This window comes from Leucoraja erinacea, chromosome 2 (genome assembly GCF_028641065.1).
Source record: "Leucoraja erinacea ecotype New England chromosome 2, Leri_hhj_1, whole genome shotgun sequence".
In the NCBI taxonomy this organism is placed as follows: Eukaryota; Metazoa; Chordata; class Chondrichthyes; order Rajiformes; family Rajidae; genus Leucoraja; species Leucoraja erinaceus.
Window position 1 is genome coordinate 73085945 of NC_073378.1, and position 15925 is coordinate 73101869.

Consider the following 15925-nt stretch of genomic DNA (forward strand, 5'->3'; position numbering starts at 1 on the left):
GCCCAGAGCATCATCTTGAAATCAACGAGAATAACCCAGTTACCTGTTTTCCCTCCTACTTTGGAATCACATTATTTCTTTGGATTTGAAGCCAACCCTCTATCAGCTACAGCAAGGCTGCAACTCAGGAGTACATCTCTATGTTAAATGTTACAGCCATTTGCCTTCAGCAAGCTTACATGACTTGAACACAAAATCTTGTTCATGATGTTTTCTAACTCGATTTCACAAATCCCACTGAGCGTAACTAATACCTCGCAACCACTTCTGTTCATGGAGTGAGAAAAATGTGCACAGTAGTGTGGATGTGTTAATTATCATGATAGGGGAGTTTCACTAAAATCATTAACCACTGAATTGCTAAGAGCAAGAAAAGGAATACTGTCACCAATCGCATTTATGATCCCCATCCAGAATCTAGAAGAGTATTGAACATAAAAAGGATGCCCAGTTCACTAACTGCTCTTGCCTTTACAGAACCTCGCATTATCTTTAATCGGACTTTACTGAACTTTATCTTGCACTAAAGGTTATTCACATTATTCCCTTCATCATGCACCTGTGCACTGTGGATGGCTCGATTGTAATAATGTATTGTCTTTCTGCTGACTGATTAGCACACAAAAGCTTTTCACTATGCTTTGGTACATATGACAATAAACTAAACTAAACTACACTAACAGTACAAAAATAGGCATTCAAGGTTCATTTCTGAAGCAGACCTTAGCAGTTTGGTGTGTACCTTATCAAGGGAGTCAAACTATGAAAGAGGGTGCATCAGAGATTTATTAGAATGGTACCAGAAAAATAAGGGATGATAAGATTTTATTATTTATTGAGTAGATAAAATGAAGAGAGGAATAGATCGGGTAGATGCACAGAGTCTCATGCCCAGAGTGGGTGAATCGAGGACCAGAGGACATACATTTAAGGTCAAGGGGAAAGATTTAGGAATCTGAGGGGTAACCTTTACACACAAAAGGTGATGAGTGTGTGGAACAAGCTGCCAGAGGAGGTTGTTGAGGCTGGGACTATCCCAACATTTAAGAAAGTTAGACAGGCACATGGATAGGATAGGTTTGGAGAGATATGGACCAAACGCGGGCAGGTGGGACAAGTGTAGTTGGGACATGTAGGTCGGTGTGGGCAAGTTGGGTCGAAAGTCTGTTTCCACACTGTATCACTCTATGAAAAGGTTAAGAAGCTGAGATTGTGCTCATTAGTGTCGGGAAAGTTGGAAGAGTTTCATTAGATATAGATTCATAGTGCAAAGTGCACTACACTTCACACAGTGCACTACACAGTGTTGAAACAGATTCAATGGTTCATCATACCCATGCTGTCCATTAAGTACCTGCCCATACTAATCCAATTTACCATCATCTGGTTAATCTGTGCCTTGCCACTTTATATACTTCTTAAATGTTGTGAACGCATCTACCTCCACAACGAACTTGTGCAATTTATTCCAGATTGCAACCTCAATCTTGGTGAAAAACAACTCCCTCAGATCCCCAGCAAAACCTTTACCCCTCACCCTAAACCTATGCCTTCTAGCTTTATATACTTCACAACGGGAAAACGTTTATTTCTATCTACGTATCTTATAATTTTGGACACAGAACTTGGTATTTCAAATCCATAATGGGGTTTGCTGGAGCAAATTAGAATAAACAGTTAACAGACGGAAGGGACAGTCATGGAGGACACAGACCCAAGATAATAAGGGCAGTGACCAGAGGATTAATGAAGAGAGCTTTTTGACAAATGGGATTTTGTGATATAGAATGTATTACCTGAAAGCCTAGTGGAAGCATATTTAATGATAAGTTTCCAGAGTTGAAATGGAAACGAAATTACAGATATTTGAGGAATGAGGTTTAAAGAGTTGGCGTGGTCAAGATGGGCTGAATGGCTGCTTTCCATATTGCACAATGAGAGCAGTCCAGTGAAACGATTCCTAATGTGATTGCTTACTTGATTGCAGCCGTTAGATTTTGAAACCAAGAGCAGTTACATGTTGACTGCGGAGGGCACCAACACCCACCTGGACCTTCGCTTTCTGAACTTCGGTCCATTCCGAGATACAGCCAGGGTGCATCTGACGGTCGAGGATGTGGACGAGCCTCCACAGTTTGATTCTCCCAACTACATGGTGGAGGTGTACGAAGATGTCACCGTAGGGACCACTATCCAAGTAGTCTCGGCAAAGGATCCAGATGCAGCCAACAACTCAGTCAGGTATGAAATAACCTGGTAACTTTATCCCAAGTCCTAAAGTGTGATTTCATCATGGCCAACAATAACCAGCATCCCAACTAATGGATTTCCTGCAATAACCAACCTACTGACCTTTGAACAATTATATGACCAAATATATCCTCCTACAAACCCAGTGTCTCAGCTGCAGGACACTATGGTTTACGTAGCCCTTAATTGCAATTTATGAATTAGTGCATTTCCCATTTTATCTCACTGGTCAAATTGTTTAAAAATATTTTGATCAATGCAGAGATTCTCAGCAAGAACATTTGGTGCAGACTGTCGGACTCAGATGAAGCATAATGTGATCCCAGTTCCCTCTGCCACAATGTTGGCCTCTCTCCAGGTCCTCTATAATTTATGGTGCGTGTATATTTTTTTGCTGCGGTTTCTTTCCGCTGTTTATTTACTCCCATGTTGCACAACGCAGAGGATGCTAATAACGAGCTATTCCAACACCTCTCAGTACTGTGCTGAAATCACTCCCTAGGGCTATTACCACAGTGTCGCATATGGAAGTACATTGGCAATTGCCTAACTCTGCTCTTGATAACCTGTTCCAGATTTGGCCGTCTGCTGTGTCAATTCTTTGTTTATATTATCTCTCACTCTGTAGTGTGTTTCTATAAATCAATTTAACACAAGTAAATCCAGGAAATATTCATCACTCATTGACAGAGTTAATCCGACATGTAACATGTAATAGAGAAATGATTCAAGACATTGGTAAGATTATATTTTGAATTAAGTGATTTGATATAGAAACATAGAAAAATAGGTGCAGGAGTAGGCCATTCGGCCCTTCGAGCCAGCGACACCATTCAATATGATCATGACTGATCATCTAAAATCAGTACCCCGTTCCTGCTTTTTCCCCATATCCCCATATCCCTTGATCCCTGACAGCTAAATTTAACTCTCTCTTGAAAACATCCAGTGAATTGGCCTCCACAGCCTTCTGTGGCAGAGAATTCCACAGATGCACAACTCTCTGGGTGAAGAAGTTTTTCCTCATCTCAGTCCTAAATGGCCCACCCCCTATATGCACAACGGGTACAATGATGGGACCTAAATCTCTGCAAAGTGGAAACAATACAAATTGTTTTGGGATAATGAAAGGTTACAGGTTTGGTCTTTCAGTAAAACCAGTACAAGTGTAATTATGCTCCTAAAGCTTACCCTGTTAGTCTAGTTCAGTAAAACACTGAGTCAAGCTCTGGATCAACTAATCTCTTTATTCTCACTCACAAACGAACTTCCTATACAATACCTAACCAACACCGCGCGTCCGATCCTTGTTTCTACTCGTCCAAGCCCTTCAGCCTTCTTCTTCTTCTTTCGTGTGGCGTGCACAGCCTAAAGTTGTAGGACAACTTGTTCTATTTGATCTTCCATGTGTGCACGTTGCGTTGATTGCATTAGTCGAAACACGGCAGACCACGTGAAGGTTGCAATCTTCCACACCCCCCCCTTCAGCCTCATGCGAATAGACACCTCCAGACAGTCAGCACAGTCCCAAGTGCACTTCCAGAAGATCGACTCCAATCCATGTGGTGTCCGCTCTTTTATACTGTATCGGACCCTTGGTGCGAACATACATGGGGGGGTGGGGCAACCCCTACAAGCCAATCACAAATAAAGATCATATAATACATTTATTGACAGCTCCCTAACCCAATCACAAAATACCCCATTACATTGTTTCCACAGAAGGTTCTGGTTGGAAGACAGTTCATCAAAGTAAAGAAACATTTCCCCAGGTTACAGAAACAATTTGAGCAAGGCTCAATACTTTGACCAATCGCAAGGTAACAGCACAAACACTCTGCAACATAATTAACAATATTTTACAACACCCCATTCTATAACCAATCCTGATCATGCATTTGCAACCCAGCTCAGTTCTTTCTGCAAAACCCTCATACATATTAACAATAGAGGGGACATCTGGACATCACCCTGTACTTGACTTCCTCCCAGTGTTAAGACACCCTGGAGCCATGAGACTCGTGGCTTTGCAGCTTTTCACAGAAAGATGACAAGCAGGCTTTGCAAATGCAGAGATTCTCCATTTTGTGGCATACTTATTTGGCCAATATTATCACGTACTTTCTGTCCCTGCACCCACCAAATTAGGACCATCAAGAATAAAGACATCTTCAACAGGAGAGTGAAACAGTCTCTGATCGATGGCCTTAGACAAATATTGTTATTTGTTAACTTCTTCTATCCACAAATGCTCCTCACTAAAAATTTCCAGAACTTGCAGTTTTTATTTTCCAGCATGCAATATCCTTTGCTTTTGTTTAGCAGGTGAATTTTTTTTATTGTCATCACACCAATTTTATGAATCATCTCTTACTTTCTCAATATATCTAATGTTGGTTTTGTTTCACCATCTCCTCCAGCCTCACAACCCTCCAAGAACACACTTTCCTCTAATTCCCGCATTATAATAATTCCTGAGTTTGATTGCTCCACCACTGGTCAATATGCTTTCATTTGCCAGGAACCTATTTGTTCAGAACCTCCATATCTTTCTACTCCTGATCAATGAAATCAGAGAATATCAATGAAAGTAGCTTATTGTCTTTAAGTAGAAAGTGCTGGCAACACTTTGTAAATCAGGGGGATTTTGTGGAGAGAAAAAGAGCGTTGACATTTTAGGTCAATTTTCTTGCATTAGAACCTTTTTCAGTGATGTTTTGCGTAAGTGGGTTTAAGAAGGAAGAGGTGATGTCCTCTCTTATCCTTCATCCTACCATTGTTCTCAAACTGTTTACTCACTAAAGACTGAGTGAATTTCTGCAGGCTAACTGACACTGGACAGGACTATTATCACCATGGTCTCTGCCTGTCAAAAGTAGGCAACAAACCACAGGCAAACATCATGTTCGCTTGCGAGCACCTAAAGTACACCCTGCTAAGACCTGATTCACCAGCAAGCCACAGAAGGTGTGCCTTATTAAAAGAAGAGGAAAACGTGTGCAGCAAATGCGACAGTGTAAGTTAAGGAATGGACGGCAGATATAAGTCCATAAGAAATAGGTGCAGAATTAGACCATTCGGCTGATTGAGTCTGCTCCGCAATTGGATCATGGCTGATCTATTTTTCTCTCTCAACCCAATTCTCCTGCCCTCTCCCCATAACCTTTGAAGGCCTTACTAATCAAGAATCTATAGTAGCAATCTCCACTTTCAAAATACCTGGGTAGCCTCCAATTTACGAGCGTGAAATAAGGAAGATTGCCGAGCGTGCACTGGGATAGTCAAGTCCGGTGGGTACTGAAGCACAGCACATGGTTTCATCAGCAGATGAGCTGAGGTCACTCCACTGCACTACGAGTTAAAAAGAACCATGCCGACCAAATTTTATTCAAGCAAAATGTTTCAACGTGGTGAAAAACTTTCCGCCACCTAGTATGCGGGAACATCCCTCGAGCATGAAGGAGATTTCCAGTGACCTCATAGGACCTTCTAGGACCACTTGTCGACCATGCTGCAGGTTTAAGTCGAGAGAAAACTCTTCTAAACTTGCAGATTAGGTCGCCGCAGTGGGACAGCCCCTAAAGGCCATACATAGACCAAGAGATTGGGCAGAAATATGGCAAATTGAACATAATGCTGCAAATATTAAATTTACCATTTTTACAGGACATAAAAGAAGGACCATATTTTCTAAATATTGGACAACTGCAGAGTTCTGTGTCACATAGTGTGACGTAAGTGGATCTCAGTATAATTTGACGTATTGTTGTGCATAAACTAAATGCACAATCCTGCTGAGTGACTGCATTTCAACTGCTTGGAATATATTAGAATCAAAAGGGCGGTTCAAAAGTTTCTTATTTAACAGACTGTGGTTAGACATAAAATCTCTGCCAAAAAGTACTATTGATGTAGCAAACATAAATTATTTAAACAGGGAATTCAATAGCTGTTTGAGAAAGAGGAATAATAAATAGTATCATGAGCCAGTAGGGGAATGAGATTAGACTAGCCAGAAGTCTTGGAGATAAACACTAGATGGACTTGATTGGCTCATAACACTCTATAGAGTCAATTTATTTTTTTAATTACTTTTGCTGCTGGGAGATACGCTTAATACATATTGAGATCCTCAGTTTTAGTCCCCTTAGGCATTGCAATTGGATTTTTAGAACCAACACTTAGCGTTGAAGAAAGGGTGTCAGTTCAACAGAGACAGCCCCAATGTTTCACTAAGAGCCACATCGGAAGGATGGTACAGCCCTTGCCCTTATTTTTTGTGCTCCATATCTAGGGCACCTAGAGATGCCCAGGGAAGCCTGCAGCTACCCATGGACATTGAAACCTCCATCCCACCCCTCCGCACTTGCTTAATCTTATCGGTTTCAATCATCCTTATGCACACTGTACAGCAGGCAGTTAACAGAGAATCGGGCACGAGCATGTGCCACACTGAGAATGCCACGCAACACGATGGAAAATAGTTTCCTATGTGCCTAATTTTTGGAAGATCTGTGACGAGCAGAATGATATAAACTTGCAGCAAGCTATGGTTCAATGCCTGAAGGGAGAGTGCTGGTAGATTCAGTAGTGGCATTCACAGTGCAAATGTACAATTATCTTGGCTTCAGCGACTAGCTATGGCGCATGTTACAGATGATATGCTCTCTGTGCAATGGGGTTACTTCGATCGCTATTTCAAAGGACTGCCAAAAGCAGGAAAGGCCAAATGGTCTCCTGTCTATATTTTACTAAAACTCTGTTCTTGACCGGTTTTGGCTTTCTGTGCTGCGGTTTCTGAGAGTACACCGCCACCTACGGCTGTCATTTTTGGCCACCTCGCTCAGAGCCCCCCTCCGCCGCATGTGTGCTGAAGATTTTTCCAGTCGATGAAAATTGACAGAGATATTAATGTTTTACAACATTCTCCATTCTCTCTGCTGCCCCCGCTGGAGGGAGGGGGAGGGACCATAAAACCAGGAAGTGGTGTGCCTCAATCAGTCTCTGCAAGTGGTGTGCCTCAATCAGAGCTTTGAATGACACTCACAAATGTTTACAGCACTGTGAGTACCATTAATCAGAGTTTGAAAATGAAAATATGACACTCACAAAATGGTCTACAGCACTGTTGAGTAGTAGCATAATTTGGTTGAAAATGAAAATGGTTAGAGGTTGTAAAAAATCACTGCCTGCCAAATGCCCACTCCACCTTTCTCCCTTTGGGTTTGGGTTGAAGTAAAAAAGGCACTCTCTCTCCCCCACCCCTCCCTCTCCTCCCTATCCCCCCCCCCCTCCCTCCCTATCCTCCCCCCCCCACCCCCTCCCCCCTCCCCCCCTCTCCTCTCCCCCTCCCCTCTCCCCCCACCTCCCCCCTCTACCCCCCCCCTCTCCTCTCCCCCCCCCTCCCTCTCCCCCCCTCCCCCCCCCCCCCTCCTCTCCCCCTCTCCCCCCCCCCCCTCCCCCCCCCCCCCCCCCCTCCCCCCCCCCCTCCCCCCCCCCCCCCTCCCCTCCCCCCCCCCTCCCCCCCCCCTCCCTCCCCCCCCCCCCTCTCCCTCCCCCCCCCTCCCCCTCTCCCCCCCCCTCCTCCTCCCTCCCCCCCCCCCCCCCTCCCCCCCCCCCCCCCCCCCCCCCTCTCCCTCTCCCCCTCTCCCTCCCCCCTCTCCTCTCCTCCCCCTCATTCTCCTCTCCCCCTCCCCCTCCCTCTCCTCCCACCCCCCTCCCCTCCCCTCCCCCTCTCCCTCTCCTCCCCCTCTCCTCTCCTCTCTCCTCCCCCCTCCCCCCCTTCCCTCCCCTCCTCCCTCTCCTCCCCTCCCCCCCCCCCCCTCCCTCTCCCCCCCCCTCCTCCCTACCCCCCCCCCCCCCTCCCCCCCTCTCCCCCCCCCCTCCCTCTCCCTCCCCCCTCTCCCCCTCCCCACAACCGCACCTGGGGGAACACAGACCCTCCTCTGCAACTTGGTCCCTATTAGTCTCCCCCCCTCCTCTCTCCTGATAACCCCCCCCTGTGAAGATCCCCCCTCCAAACCCCCCCTCCCTTAAGGTCTTCCCTCCCTCCTCCTCTCCCCCCCCCCATTCCCTCTTATGATATCCAGTTAAGTGCCTCCTTGTTAATTGCTAGCTTAATGAAGAAGCCTTCCTTAAACTAAACGTTAGCAAGGATGTCAAAAATGCTTTATATCTTGGAATACCGGTATGAGAGAATGAGCATGCATTATAGAACAGGCTGCAAGGAGTACACAGATTTCAGTGAATTCTAGACTGGTGGAGATAACTAAAGAGGGTGGGATTTGCAAACAAGGAAACAAGAATGATAAATTGAATACTCTTCATATCTGAAGTTGAACAATGAGTGTTTATCATAATCACAAGGTGCATTTTATTTAAAATAATGAAAAAAGGGATGGTACTTGTAAAGACATGAAACGTGTCCTTTTCCTGATCTTTATCAAGGTGAAAAACCCACATAATTAAAAAAGTCAAGGGCCTGTCCCACTTGGGCGTCATTTGTGCGTCATTTATGCACCGTCATTTGTGCATCACGAAGCACGATGCACGCGTGGTGCGCTTTAACGGCGCATGGTGCGTGGTGATGTAGGCAGTGACGCGCGGCCACGTGCGACGTCCCAGGATTTTGGGATGTACAAAATCTTCACGCGCCATCCTCGTGAGGCGCAAATGACGCCCAAGTGGGACAGGCCCTTCAGGAAGCAATACTTGCACAAGGAGGTTTGGAACGAGAAGCAATTACCTGGAAAGCATGGCTTGATCATAAATGACTTCTGACTGCATTCTGCAGGTGGTGAGGAATAAAGCGTATTATAAAGAAAGTATTTTCATCCTTTTCCCACTTCTCATTGCCAGGTTTTCAATTGAGCGATCCACCGATCCCACCAGATCCTTTTATATTGACATCGCCTCAGGAGCTCTAATGACCGCAAAGTCACTGGACCGAGAACATCTTTCATGGCACAACATCACAATCCTAGCAATGGAAATGAGTAAGTAGCCATTCGAAGTTTGATACAAAATCCTATGCGCTTTTCATTGCTGATGTTTTGTTCAGTTATGTTGGATTTGCCAGATGGCAAGCAAACCATCAGGGACAGATGGGACAAAAAATGCACGCAGAGGGTGAAATAGGCACGATTTTCAAGGAGTTTTTGAGTTGTATGTTTAATTTCTTTGTAGACCGTGGACAATGCTGGCAAGCTATTACCCACCCACATTGAACTGCGTTGCTGTCCTGTTTCAGAGGGCAATTTAAGGGCTTGTCCCACTTAGGCTATTTTTTAGGCGACAACAGGCGACTAGGCTGTCGCCACATGGTTGCCGGGGTGTCGCCTGTATGGTCGTGAGTAGCCTCCTCAGTCGCCCATAGAGTCGTAGCGTCTTTCTGGTCACCGCTGGATTTTCAACATGTTGAAAAATTTGGGGAGACAGTCGGCGACAGTGGGTTTGACGCCAATGAGCGTAGCTTGACTTCTCCTAACGTCGGTGCTGTCGAAGTTGTCGCCAGGTTGTCGCCAGGTGACGTAGATTTTCGCCGGTGCTGACTTAGTTTTTTTTGTTGTTAAAGTAATGATTCTATTTCAAATCTTATATCGAAAGGGGGTCCAGTCTCCGGTTTTTCGGCGACCTGCTATGACTATGACAGTCGCCGGCAGTCGCCTAAAAATAACCTAAGTGGGACAGGCTCTTTAGGGTCAACCACATTGCTTTGAATCTGGAGTCAAGTTTTGGTAAATTAGGATAGGACAACTGATTCCCTTCCCTAAATATGTGAATAAACTATGTAGGTTTTTGTAATAGGAAGGAACTGCAGGCGCTGATTTACACCAAAGATAGACACAAAATGCTGGAATCACATAGAAACATAGAAACATAGAAATTAGGTGCAGGAGTAGGCCATTCGGCCCTTCGAGCCTGCACCGCCATTCAATATGATCATGGCTGATCATCCAACTCAGTATCCCGTACCTGCCTTCTCTCCATACCCCCTGATCCCCTTAGCCACAAGGGCCACATCTAACTCCCCCTTAAATATAGCCAATGAACTGGCCTCAACTACACTCTGTGGCAGAGAGTTCCAGAGATTCACCACTCTCTGTAACTCAGTAGGTCAGGCAGCATCTCTGGATATATGGAATAGGTGATATTTCAGGTCAAGGCCCTTCTTCAGATTTGGTTGAGACCCTTCTTCAGAAGTTTTTGTACTAATCTGGTAGTTCCATAATCACTGTTACCAGTACAGGTACTAGTTTTTATTCCAGGTGTAGATAAATAGCTAGATTTATTTTTTCCAGGATTATGATTGGATTTGAACTCCCATCATTGGTTTACTGCACAGTGCCAGTGAATTACAAATCCGGTTAATTAACAGCTTTTCCAATGTACCACAGAGATAACAACAGTTACAAATCATTTAATGTCAGTATCCAAGCTTGGATATGAATGGAACACTTTCTGATAGATAGCTTTACAATGTGGGCTGCATCGGAAACAAAAGGTGGAAAATGTTTTGTTTTTAGAAATTTATAAAATAGCATTCTGGCACACAGCTTTGCACAGGTGTCAAGATTAGCACTCCCAAACTATGCAATATAAATCATAAAGCCTCGCACTGGGAGCATTAGCTTCCCCTTCTTAAGCTGAGGGCAACCCTCCATAGGATTCTACTGCTTTCTCTTGTCCATTGGTACGTGACAAGTAAAACACAACTGTTTAACTGTCGAATGATCAAGCGGGTTAACCTTACTGGACAGCGCCGTGTCTTCATGAGCTTATTTTTGCAGCTGCATATTTAAAAGGCTTATGTCACCAGCACATAACTGGAAATTGCAAAGTCACAATCTTCTAATGCATGCTGCTCTTGGCACAACTCCATGCATAGGATAATGATAAGCATGGCTGTGAGTTTCAGATACCTGCACAGGAGTGGCCAGCATAATAATGTCAATGTTATTTTGATTCCTGGGACAAGTTATTTTACCTGGTGCACATTAAAAGTACGATTGCCTCTGGGCTTAGCAGACAGCAGAGTGGAATGGGATACCTTATTGTCACATGTGACAAGGCCCAGTGAAATTCTACGGCACTGACAAAGTTACAAAGTACCCCGTGTCGGCTGCCCCTTTGTTCTCCCACCTCACGGCAGCTCCCCCACCCCGGGTCCTCATTTGTTCTTCCCTCCTCCCCTCACGGCAGTGCTTCCAAGCCAGAAGGTAGTGGGTTCAATTCCAGTAATGGGGACCTGAGCCTGGAATTAAGGCCCACAGTCTGGAATAGTGCAGTGGGATGGATTATTGTTCAGAAAAATTGTGGAGTGATATCTGTGTTTACTGATTGGAAAAGTTTAGGGAGGTTTGGGGACTGAACGGAGGTGTCAGCCAAGTGGTCACTGGGTAGGGTCTCACTAATGTAGATAGGACTATGTCATGATGTAAATCATCAATAGAAAGGGTAAATTCAGGGAATATTTGACCCCAAGTTAGGACAATCCGGAACAAGAGCAGTTGGGTTGTAGATGAGAGGGGAAAGATTTTATAGGAACCTGAGGGACAACCTTTTCAAGATGCCAGAGGTTGAGGCAGGTACAATAACAATATTTAAGATGCTTGAACAAGTACATGGGTGGGAAAGGTTTAAAGGGCTACGGGCTAGGCCCTGGTAATTGGGACTGGTTAGATAAGGCATTTTGGTTGGCATTGACAAGTTAGGCCGAAGTTTCTGTTTCTGTACTGTATGACTATGCTGTCACTCTATAAGCAGTTTTGATTTTGTAAAATTAACAGAATCATCTGCTTGGATTCCCACTTCTAAACGTTTGGTTCATTTCAGAGAATCCCACACAAATCGGGAGTGTTTCAGTCACAATTAAAGTGCTTGACATCAATGACAATCCACCGGTGTTCGTGAGAGATCATGAAGCCTACATCTGTGAAAACGCTAAACCTGGTCAGGTAAGCACTGAGAACGCACTGAGAACGCTGATGTTTTTGCCAGTTTTATCAAACCAACTGCAGTCAGTATTTCTTCAAAAAACAACCTAATATTTTGTTAAATGCCTGGAAATTGTTTCAGTTCTGCTATATAAAGCCTTTACTCCCATAAATGGAAAATACACATTCACTAAGACATTCTTTTCATGAGCTGAGAATTCTTAGATAGGCACAAAATGCTGGAGCAACTCCTATCCCTAAACTTCCTCTTTCGACCCCATCCAGGGACCCCAACAGTCCTTTCAGGTGAGGCAGAGGTTCACTTGCATCTCCTCCAACTTCATCTACTGTATCCATTGTTCTCGTTGTGGCCTCCTATATATAGAAGACCAAACTGAGTGAGCATTATGCTGAACACCTATGCTCAGTCCTATTTGGCCGACATGATCTCTCGGTTGCCAAACATTTTAACTCCCCTTCCCATTCCCATTCTGATCTTCCTGCCCTGGGCCTCCCTCACTGTCAGAGTGAGGCCACACACAAATATATACCTCATATGTAGCTTGGGCAGCTTACAACCTAGCAGTATGAATATTGATTTTTCTAATTCCAAGTAATCCTGGCATTCCCTCTCTCTCCATCTTTCCCCCATCCTAGTTGTCTTGCCAGATTCACTGTTCGAATTCATTTGTCATCACCTCTTCGACAGCCAACTATGGACCATTGTGGACTCCATCTTTACCGAGTCATCGGTCCTGGCTCTGATTTGTTCTGTACCTTTTTATACTTCTGGTTTCTCGTTCCCTGATTCTCAGTATGAAGAGGGGTCTTGACCCAAAACATCACCTATTCCTTTCCTCCAGAGATGCTGCCTGACCCACTGAGTTACTCCAGAATTTTGTGTCTATCTTTGGGGTAAACCAGCATCTGCAGTTCCTTATTAAGGGGCTGTCCCACTGTACAAGCAAATTCAAGAGTTCTCCAGAGTTTCCCCTAATTCGAACTTGGAGAATTACGGTAATAGCTGCTCGTACAGCGGGACGTCTCTTAGCGTTACGAGCCGCTAAGAGACGTCCCGAGCTCCGACGTACCCGCTACGTACATTCTACGTGCTTACCACGCGTTTGATTTTTTTTTTTAACTCGGGAGAGCTCTTGAATTAGCTCGTGCAGTGGGACAGCCTCTTTACACAACAGAGAATTCTTGGCTGCTTGCTCTTAGTTTCCCAAGTAATGCACGTCATAGACTGTAATCAGAAAAACTTTATATCTCAACTCACGGATAAGGGTCAATGTCACATTATCTTGAGTTTTTCAACTGGGAGGGTAAAAAATATTAGATCTATGGCGAAAGAGAAGTGAAGTGAAATTAATTGGATAGTTCCATTAAAGTGCCAGCACAGATATGAATGTTGACGGCCTCCAACCATGCTGAAACTCTTTGGGTTTCAGTAAATCCATTGATTTCTACTTCCCTTTCTTTTGCTTACACTTAGAATTGAAAGTGCAGATATCTTTATTAAAACCAGCTACCTTTGAAAACTACAGAGGAGAAATTTACCTTTGGTTGGCTGTAGTGTATGAGTGCAAGAGAATGGGTCTGCACTCTCCTCATCAAATTAGTCCCATTGACCTCAAAAGAAGTGAACGTGCAGAGATGTAGAGGGGCGGCACGGTGATGCAGCAGTAGAGTTGCTTCCTTACAGTGCCAGAGATCCAGGTTCGATCCTGACCATAGGTGCCTCATGCACGGAGTTTATACGTTCTCCCTGTGGCCTGCGTGGGTTTTCTCTGGGAGCTCGGGTTTCCTTCCACTTTCCAAACCCATACAGGTTGGTTTGGTAAATTGGCTTGGTATAATTGTAAATTGTCCCTCGTGTATGTAGATTAGTGGTTGGTGTGCAGGGGGTCGCTGTTGGGCGCGGACTTGGTGAGCCAAAGGGCCTGGTTCCGCGCTGTATCTCTAAACTAAACTAACCAAACTAAACTAAAAAGGTAGATATAATCAGCTGCTGACACTTATAAATACATTTAGCATGGGTGTTCAAGGAAGCATTTCACCTTTATTTTATGTAAAATGTGGCACATCATGACAAATCATATGGATGTATGTTGTTATCACAAATCCAATATAACTTTTCTGAAACTTATCAAAATAAGTATTTGTTCAACACACCTGTTTTGATGATTGGCAGCTGTGAAATGACTCAGAACTGAGCCTTGGCTTTCGTTCTCCCGTCACATTTAGTCGCAAGCCACCAGATCAAGTGCAGCTCTGACTTTGACACGTTGCCCAAGAGGATTGAATTTTTCCTTCAACAAACACAATGGCTTTCTTTATACCACTAATGAAATTGAAGGAATCAGGACATCTCGAGTGTGAAATTTAGTAGGTCATTAATCTGATAAAACAAGCTAGGTTTCCTACCACTTTTGATTAATTGGGAGATTCCATCCTCTCAGAACAATATGTTTACTTTCCTTTCTTCCAAAAAAAATCGTACTTAAGAAATTTGAGAATTGTGTTAAAGTACTAAACGTAATTAAGAGTTAGTTAGATCAAATGGCGTGATATTCAGCCACACATATCATAAAACTGCAGAGTCAATTACAGGCCTTGGCTAACTTTGTTGAATGTACTCAGCACACCAGGTAGGTTCAGTGCCCCCAGACCGTAAAATGAGGAACATCAGCCAGAAAATATTGGCCATACAGCAAGGAGTGTGCAGACTTTGGGCATGGACCCATTTCATTTTACTCCTGCCATCAGGAAAACGATATAGGGGCCTGAAAACTGTAACATCCAGGTTCAGGAACAACATCTTCCCCACTGCCATCAGACTAGTAAACACTACAACCTCCAAATAGGTTTAGGTTCAGCTCTGCTGCATCATTGGTGGATCAGTCAATCAACTATCCACATCTGTATACAAAGAGAGTCAAGTCAAGAGTGTTTAATTGTCATGTGTACCGACATATATCAAATAACAAATAGAAGCAAGAAAGCAAAAAACAGCCAGCATTTGTGCTAACTCATCCTAACAAGAGTTGCTGCATACTGCAGACTGGTGACTGGAGAAATGAAATTGAACAGGGGTACAAATGAATCTGTCGTCTAGAGGAAAGAGAAACAGGAAAAAATATTTATATTGGTTCTGCAATTTCAAATACTCCGACCTCCTGACTGCTTCACTTTTTCAATGTCACTTTTAGTAATTTAGATCAAAGAGCACTAAAACAAGGGTGTCAAAACCAATCTGGATTAAATATTGAAGTAACACCATAGACACACTTATTTGGCATTTGAATTGAATGCAATGGAGGTTTCACAATATGAAAAAAGTACAGCTCACTGCAAGCCTGAACAATGTTTGTGTTGCCCTTAATTCAGCCCCCAGAGAGACTGTGAAGTGCAGAAATTTTTTTTTTGAATAAGCAATGTAGGAATGGAACAGAAACAAATATCTAATCTAGGAGTAGTTAAGAGGGAAGCAGTAACAAAAATTTGAAAATAAATGGAAATTCCACTTCCATTTCAAACAATAATTTTTCTTTCCTTGTTTGAATAAGGAAGGCATCATCAACATCAAATCTCAAATCTTAGATTTGTCACCACTTTAGACGTAATATGCCCTCTATCACATCAAGGTCATGCAAAATTCTGCCCCAATTCATCATTACTCACATTCACATCTCATGTTTAAGAAAGAATTGCAGTTGCTGGAAAAATCAAAGGTAGAC

The 15925-nt window shown here is 43.8% G+C and overlaps 1 protein-coding gene across 2 annotated transcripts in view; it reads left to right on the forward strand.

Annotated features, from left to right (window-relative positions):
- The window catches only part of LOC129711039 (cadherin-20-like), a 204560-nt gene that overhangs the window by 164825 nt on the left and 23810 nt on the right, over positions 1 to 15925 (forward strand). For both annotated transcript variants that reach the window (XM_055658392.1, XM_055658400.1), the window contains 3 exons: positions 1988 to 2241; positions 9109 to 9245; positions 12085 to 12206. In XM_055658392.1, coding sequence (XP_055514367.1) covers positions 1988 to 2241; positions 9109 to 9245; positions 12085 to 12206 — 513 coding nt within the window. The remainder of the gene's footprint in view (positions 1 to 1987; positions 2242 to 9108; positions 9246 to 12084; positions 12207 to 15925) is intronic.